Source organism: Equus caballus, chromosome 22 (genome assembly GCF_041296265.1).
Source record: "Equus caballus isolate H_3958 breed thoroughbred chromosome 22, TB-T2T, whole genome shotgun sequence".
In the NCBI taxonomy this organism is placed as follows: Eukaryota; Metazoa; Chordata; class Mammalia; order Perissodactyla; family Equidae; genus Equus; species Equus caballus.
This window is the reverse complement of record NC_091705.1, coordinates 23,071,635-23,080,443: the sequence shown is the minus strand read 5'-3', so window position 1 is coordinate 23,080,443 and position 8,809 is coordinate 23,071,635. Positions and strand designations below refer to the sequence as shown.

At 39.1% G+C, this 8,809-nt stretch overlaps 1 protein-coding gene and 1 pseudogene across 1 annotated transcript; both read right to left on the bottom strand.

The window, feature by feature from the left end:
* Positions 1–238: 238 nt before the first annotated feature.
* Positions 239–1,423, bottom strand: LOC100068192 (lupus La protein pseudogene; annotated as a pseudogene).
* A 3,780-nt stretch (positions 1,424–5,203) lies between these two features.
* Positions 5,204–7,211, bottom strand: DEFB128 (defensin beta 128). Its single transcript, XM_014735232.3, has 2 exons — positions 7,050–7,211; positions 5,204–5,573 (listed from the first exon to the last, which is right to left on the bottom strand). The coding sequence occupies exons 1-2, from the start codon at positions 7,096–7,098 to the stop codon at positions 5,338–5,340; spliced, it is 285 nt and encodes a 94-aa protein (XP_014590718.1). The 5' UTR covers positions 7,099–7,211; the 3' UTR covers positions 5,204–5,337.
* Positions 7,212–8,809: the final 1,598 nt, after the last annotated feature.

Genomic DNA, 8,809 nt, shown 5'->3' with positions numbered 1-8,809 from the left:
CAGTTAAGTTCACATGCTCTGCTTCGGAGGCCCGGGGTTTACTAGCTCACATCCTGGGCGCGGACCTATACACCACTTATCAAGCCGCGCTGTGGCAGGCGTCCCACCTATAAAACAGAGGAAGATGTGCACAGATGTTAGCTCAGGGCCAATCTTCCTCAAAAAAAAAAAAACCCTCTGAAGACAAAACTAGCTTAAAATCTAATTAAAATGAATAAACAATTTGTTCACTAAGCTACTAGTCTCCAGCACCATTTCCCGTTTTCCGTTGTTCTCATGCAGGTTCTTTGTTCCTTCTCTTGCTCTTTTTACTGGTCCAGCTGCACCATTTTCATCATGTCCATCATCACCATAAATTTCATTTTCTTGCCCTGAAACTGTACTTTTCCTTTAGCACATCCATCCTGGGCGCTTTATTTCCCTTTTTTTCCCCTCTGAATCCGTGACCTTTTGCCTTCCATTTGTTTAGGGATTCTTGCTGATTTTCTAAGATTTTTTTCAATACTTCTTGCTCCCCACCTCCTTCTAGAATTTCCCATGTCACTTCTCTGTTCCTTAATTGTGAGTTACCGTTTTATTTGAATCCTTGACTTTCTCCAATGTTTCCTTAGCTTTTTCGTTAAATAGAATTATTCCCCCTTTTCCCCTGTGATAAAATCTATCCATTTTATTTCACCACAATCTGAGAAAAGGATGTGCAAATCTTCTCGACAGGTTTGATCATCTAAGTTCCCAGAAAATTTCAGCAAACATCCAATCTTTTATTCTAGAGCTTCCATTTCAGCATTTTCTACTAACTTTGGTTTTTCTTCTTGCTCTTGTTTAGCTCATAATTTAGCTTCCACTTTGTTTAGTTTCTTCTTTTTTTTTCGAAGCAATCAATCTTCCTTGAAAAGCAAGGTCCCTGTCTGCCTACGGGTCTCGACAAACTTCTTAGGAGATTCAATGCTATCAAACAGAGCAAATGATGATCCCTTAAATGTTTTGCACAATATTCTTCTCATCTGACTATTTAGTTCTTGACCTTTATCTTCTACTGATTCTTTTATGTCATCAAGGGTTGCAACAGTTGGGAAGCTTTTAGTATAAACAAGTCTATTTTTCACATCATTTTTCGACTCCTCAGTCACTTCAGGGAGGGGCTGCTTCCCCATCTTCTGATTCTAGTTTTATCTTCACTTATTTCCATGAGTTCTGCCTTAGCTTGCTCAACACTCTGCTATTGCATTCAAGTCTGTTGTTAGATGGTTTAACCTATTGAATTGTATCATTGTCTCCAAAGGAACCCAGATTTCATCCACTTTGATCTGTTCCTTTAAAATTTTGTCCCGTAGGAAATTGAAGTCACCAAAACAATGCTCAATTTGATGACAGATTTTGGCCTCCAGAGCAGCCATTTTTCATTATCACCATTTTCAGCCATTGCGGCCATCTTTAAGGTCCAGGTCTGCCATACCACGTGATCACTAACAGTGACAGCAATGTCTCAACTTCCCAGCTCTGCTGCTGGCCTAACCCACATAAAGATGAAGGCCATCTTTTGTCCATCTTTTAACTGGGTTATTTGTCTTTTTATTATTGAGTTGCAATAGTTGTTTATATATTCTAGACACAAGTCCCTTACCAGGCATCTGATTTGCAAAAATTTTCTCCCATTCTGTGGATTGTCTCTTCACTTTCTTCATGGTGTGCTTTGAAGCATAAAAGTTTTTAAATTTGATAATGTCCAGTGACTTACTGTACTCTTCTAACTCTTTAAAACAAAGAATTAAAAAATAAAGATAAGCTGTATGCAAACTCTGGGCTGTGTGCTCTGTGTTTGTGCAAGCCATCAGTTGTGTTACTTGAAATATGTTCCTTTTTTTTTCTTTCCCATCGTGGTAATGCTTATTATGCCACCATTCTTAACTAAAGAATACAAATACATTACTAAATTTTTATTTTACTACTTAAAAGGTAACTATATTTTAATTTGGCTATACACCACAATTCATTTTTTTTTTTTAAGATTTTATTTTTTCCTTTTTCTCCCCAAAGCCCCCCAGTACATAGTTGTGTATTCTTCGTTGTGGGTTCTTCTAGTTGTGGCATGTGGGACGCTGCCTCAGCGTGGTCTGACGAGCAGTGCCATGTCCGCGCCCAGGATTCGAACCAACGAAACACTGGGCCGCCTGCAGCGGAGCGTGCGAACTTAACCACTCGGCCACGGGGCCAGCCCCACACCACAATTCATTTTAATTTGTAGATGTTACAGATAATTGCCCTGAAACTCTTACCAGGTTGAAAAAATAGCAAGGAGTACTAAAGAATTGCTATCCTACCATTTTCATACTTCCATTTTGACACAATGTAGGAATTTCAGATGTACCTTAGTATCATGTGACGTGATTCTCAGACTCAGGAAATACTATTTTATGGTATCTGGGCTTTTGATATTTATTTGACATGCACTATTTGGGTAGGGGTTATTTAATTGTAATATCTGAATTATTATTCCTTATCATTATTTTCCACTAGTTTCTCCATGTTTTCTAATAATATTAATTGGCTATTTGTTCAAAGTTTGAACAGTACCAAACTGGGGTAATGAATATCTATATATTCCTAAGGGCCACTGAGTAATTGAGGCTAAATTAGAACTTATCCATGAATGCAAAATGTCATCATAAATTTGCTTTGATCATGGCTTATTTTAAGTACTTTGTCATCTCTAAAACCAATTGTCGAAGTGGATCTTAATTGTTGCCATTGTCATTATCTTGGTCTTTACTAAGTACTTTTTACTAAGGAGCAAATCCTCTATTTGTATCTCTGTGCCTGAGAAATTACCCTGTACACAATTTGTCATGTCTTAAATATGAGGCCATAGAAAACATAAGCCCACTCAAACTCACTTCAGAAAAGGAGTACCTATTATAAGAAATGTTAGTAATTGTATGAGGCCTAAGGGACTAGAACCAAGAACTGAAAATTCTCTCTCTCTCTCTCTTTTTCTTTCCCTGCACCTTTTCTTATTCATCAGTGCACCAGGACCCACCTTGGCTATCCAAAGAAGTAGGTTCAGCCTCTTCATATCCATTTGTCACTCATGCTGGTCCAATTACTTGTAGTCAAGATAACAGGGTTATCTGGTCCTCATCTCTTCCCAGGACCCGTAGAATGGCTCCCTAAGAAGAGCTATCAGCAAGTTTTCTAAGAAAGGGTGAGTGTGGAAAGGAAATGAAGAATATCTCTGGCATGTTTCATGAGCATTGTCCAAGACCCCCAGAGAGACAGGTGGTCTCAATTGCTGGCACTTAGTAGAAAACTATACCTGGAACAATCTAGCAATTAAAAAATTTTCTATGAATAAGATTTTGGAGAATGCCCTAAGAGAGAGCCAAGAAAAATAAGTACCAATAATACTGCCTGTACCAAAAGGGTGCATAATAAAAATATAGCCTTTCAATTTAATTTTGTTTGTAGAAATAAGGTGGACAAACAAACTTGCATCTACAATACTGACCACATCACTTCTCCTATGAGTATGGAGGAGAACACAAGAAGGATAATAATGAAAAAGTCAAAGCAAAGATTAGACACATCTAGTCAAAGTCGAATTCAAGGCTTAATTTATCTGCTCAGTTCATCATATCCCTCTCTCCCAATACAGGAGGCTCTTCACTGATTGATCTGATACTAAGCCAAAATGGATTCCGGTATCTAATTTACTGATGGACTCATGTAGAGTAGAGGACACATATAGATTAAAGACAATAAGCAAGACCCATCTTCACGTCATACAGACAAAATGGACCCTCCCTACAAATGCCTCTGGTGATCCAGTGATGGAAGACTGAAGAAGAGAGGAGCTTGTGAAGTTGTGAAGCGTTGCACTAAAGAGTGAGCTTTCTTACGTGAGCTTTTTTCAAAACCCCTCTGAGAATTACGTTGAAATAATCATGCATTAGCTTCCATCATGCTGAAGTCAGTAACGAGAAATTTCTAAAATTCTACAATCTAGTCCAGTCCTTGTTTCCTATACACTTCTCCAGAATTCTCAAAAGCCACGACTACCAGAAGGAAAGTCCTTGTAAGCTCTTAACACGTTAACATACCCACCTAAATATTTGCCTCTCCATCCTCCCAGGGAAACAAGATGGTGAGCTGTGCGTGGAGAATTAAGGCCCATTGATGTTTTCATCCCAGATGAGCAAGTGTTAGCTCCACGAAAGTTGTTTATGACCAATACTTTAACCAAACAACATCAATGGATGTCACCACAAAACGTGCTGTTCTGTTCACCTGGAGAGCATTTTCTACCATCACGACTTACTGAAACTTTATCTAGCTCCTGGGGAGCTTCTTAAACATGTTCTCCTCATTTATAAGGCTTTAAATTTCACACTATTTTTTTAATTTCAGTTTTATTGAGGTATAATTGACAAAAATTGTAAAATATTTAAAGTGCACATTGTGGTGATTTGATATATATATACATTGTGAAAAAAACTCCCCCCACCTGGTAAATTTGCACACCCAGCACCTCACGTATTTATCTTTTTCTTTTCTTTTTTTTTTTTGGTGAGAACATTTAATTTCTACTCTCTTAGTAAATTTCAATTATGCGATACAGTGTTGACAACTAACGTCACTATAGTTTACACTAGACCCTCAGACCTTATTCATCTTATAGCCAAAAGTTTGTAAATTTCACACTATTGAAACAAACAGAATATGTAATGCTTTCAAAGATCCTAACAGTAATATTTGTCTAAAAATTGTGTCAACTGGATGTTCAAATTGCTATTAAAAAAGGAAACAAAGCATGCACATTAAATGAGCTTCAAATGATATATTGGAATTATCACTAGCTGCCATCACTGCCCATTAGACTTGCCCCAATAAATGTTACAAAAGTGTTCAAATATTTTGACTCCCTGGTTCTTAGCAAACCCTCTATATTCATTTGCACACTCACAAAGTTGGGATATTCAGATCTGCTCAGACATGAGAAACTTCATTAAGAAAAAGGATGAATATCTGAAATGCTATGAGATACTACCTTTCATAGAAAATGGAGGGGCTAACTTCCATCTCTACCAATGTGTTCACTTCTCTATATCACCCATCTTACAGGTATAATGCCTGGAACATGATAACCATTCATTAATTTTTGAAATGCTCAAAAAAATGAGTTAATATATTAATAAATAAACACAGGGAAAAGCATAGAACTTTATTATGTGGAGAATCAAGTTCACAGAAAGCAGTAGATAAATCTGTTGCCCCAGCCTGTTGGATTAGGTGGCACTTTCGTTGTAGGAAGAGTAGACACCTCTGGAGCAAGTGCTTGATTTATGGCTCGACTGTGAAAATTGTCATGGTGGGTAAAATGATATAGTCCTTGTTCTCATTAGACTTCACTGAAGATACAGGTAACTTTTCAGGTTTCAGGTATTTTTTGTTTTCGCCTTCATTAACACAGCATAATTTCCCATTTACACATCCTGTTTCAAATATTTCCCCCATTTGGCATTTCTTCCGGCAGTAGCCTGTTATATTACTAAAGCATTTTCTAGGTCTGGCCGTATCTGTGCACAGGAAACAACATTGGACCCAGATTAGTTCCCGAGGCAGAGCGTAAGAGGTGTGTGGTTCCCTACAAGCTATGGTCTCTAGTGGTCCAAAGTAAACCTTACGCTGATAAGAGAAAACTCAGAGATTCCTCCTTGAAAGTCATCCCAAATTAAAGACATCCAAAACCCCTGCCTCCAAGCCAATATCCAATTTGCTCTGAGAACATTATAAATTTTATGACAAAAAAGAAGAGAGAGCTCAATTCATGATTATTGACTGGAGCTATGCCCCGCCCCTAGGACGCTGGCAAAGCTGACTCTGTCTTCCATGTGCCAAAGTCAGCACTCCCTCGGCCCTACTCCAGTCCAGCGTCCCCAGAGAGTACCAACCTGTCACCATGGCATAATTCAGGGCCAAATTAACTTTTAAAAGAGCATCACAGACAGGACTTTTTAAGTTAACAGTGTAACTGGGTTTCACACTCACTGACTGGGCAGCAGGAATCTCCCTTCGCCAAGACCTCATAGGTCTCAGCAATAAATGCTGCTGAGAACGCCTTCTCTTATTTCAGCCCCTACGACTTCTCCGTAACCTGGCTCTCCTCTCTCTGTCTCTCTCTCTCTCCCTCTTTCCATCCTCCTTTTGATCTCAGATAAATGCATTGCCCAGGGATCAAACTCAGTTCCAGGTAGTCTCCCTCGAGGTCCAAATTGTCACCTATTTGGAGTATTGCACTGAGGTCTGAGATCTCCTGTTTTCAATTCTTTATTTGCCCCGTATACAAATTTGGACAACCTCATGGAATAAAGATGGAGAACAAAGATAAGATTCTTCCTATCCTAAATCCCAGAACCAGGGAGCATCTCTGAAGGTTAGAAAGGTATTTTCAGGGCCACAAAAAGACAATGTATCTTGCTACAGCTGCAAAAGAGAAGGGAATTCTCACTGACAGGGTTCCTACCATGAATTTGGTGCTTCACATTTATAAGTTCATGTAATCCTCCCATGAAATACCATCATTATGAAATTGAGTCAGGATACTCACTTGACAGATGAGAAAACTTAGATTCGAAGGGAATAATTAGCTCAATTCATACAACTAGTCAATGATGAAGACATACTTTTAACCTCACATCTACATGACTCCAAAACTTGTGCTGTTCTCATTACTGTTGTAGGATAGGCTGGAAATGAATTTGAAAGGAAAAAGAGATGACCAAGTTCCTGGGCAAAAACTATGTTCGACATTAGCAAGATAATTCTAGATGATGGATTCACTCCTACCTTTGAGGAGGACTTCTGAGAGTACAGCCTGATCTTGTCTTACCTCCCTGAATGCTCTATTCTAAGACACAGACTCAAGGCAGGCACCCAGGAGAGTGGGTACTTTTGATGATATTGGCAAGATATCAACAATCTTGAAGGCCCTGACCGCACGTCTATGGACAGTAATATCTCCTAGGACTTCATGGTACATTTGGGCAAGTTACCTTTGGGTACCTCAAACAGCAGAATAGTGAGAACCAGAAACAGCTTCATATTTACAGACTCCCCAAGAGAAATGGGCAGCAAGATTTCTTTGTCCAGTGGTCTGTGTCACAGAGAGTCTTTCAAGATGAGACAGAGTTCTGGATGCTCTCAATATTCTGAGCTCTCATTTTAATCCACATGCACGAGAAGGAAATCCAAGGCCACTCCCACCTTCATTCCCACATATGGAGTTCACGGTCACAGAATGTTCCATCACATCACACCTACTCTTCCTTCCTCAGAATGTGAGCTCCCAGAGAGTAGGAACAATGACTTCTCCACCTGGTCCATCAGCCCATTTTGGTCAAGGTTGATCGATCATATGTCCTGTTTTGCGTGGGATGGTCCTAGTTTATTCCCATTTTTCCAATGTCCCATCCAGCTAGTGCCACCTTTCATTCACAAAAGTAATCTGTTTGGAAAAGTAATTAAATCATTAACTAATCAAGGTAGACACATGACAATATCTAGTATTAATCGTTTTTTTTTTAAGATTTTTTTTTTCTTTTTGTCTCCCAAAGCCCCCCGGGACATAGTTGTGTATTTTTCAGTTGTGGGTCCTTCCAGTTGTGGCATGTGGGACGCCACCTCTGCATGGCTTGATGAGCGGTGCCATGTCCGCGCCCAGGATTCGAACTGGCGGAACCTTGGGCCACCAAAGCAGAGCACGAAGACTTAACCACTCTGCTACGGGGCCCACCCCACCACTATTAATCTTTTTAATGTATGAAACTTTCAGAAAATCATCTAGGAGTAAGATTGCTCTTAGGTTTGGCTAGATAAACTGATATTATTTCAGAGTTTCCCATTAAGTCTTACTCATCCAGTACTGCTCAGTTCTATAACCGAAGTCCTTCAAAAGATCAAATTTCTTTAGCACAGTGTTCAGTTCATTACGAACTGGTCCCTGCTTACCTCTCCCAGGGCATTTTATGGAATCACTATGTTCCTGACAAGTTAGTGTAGGTGCCTCTACCCAACTTGTTACCTTCATAACCTATATCTTTGCACGTATAAATCCCTCTTCACGAATTATATTACACTCCACCATCCCATCCACCTAACTGGTCCTCTATTGAGCTCCTAATTTTTCTTCAAAATCAAGTTCAGTTGTCTCCACATCTCTGAAAGTTTTCGTGACCCTTCTTTGTGCCACCTCTGCACCTTGTACATATTTTTGTTGGTGGTCACACCACGTCATGTTCCAATTATTTGTTTGTCTGCAATAATCTATGAGCCCCTCAAGGGGGCCTTGTTCAATCTGGAGTTCTCAATGCACAGCACAAAACGCATGCCATGTCCTTGGTATACAATTATGGAATGAATGATTGCAAATTACTAAACAATTGTTGCTAAATAAAATACCCCAAGACAGTAATAAAGTTAATCAAGACATCTCCTAAAGAGTGCTGTTTACCTCATTTTACAGTTTCTGGACACAAGAACCTTGAATTTATAGTAATTAAGGCCCATCCAAAACTCTTTCAGTGACAATACCTGGAAGAATTTTGGAATTTGTGAAGGCCATATAAATATTTGTTGATGATGATTAAACTAGTATCACAACATAGGGTTAGGGTTAAAGTTAGGGTTAAGAATGAGTATTATGTGTGGTTTTTTTGTGTTGTTTTTTTTTTTTGAAGATTTTATTTTTTTCCTTTTTCTCCCCAAAGCCCCCCAGTACATAGTTGTATATTCTTCGTTGTGGGTCCTTCTAGTT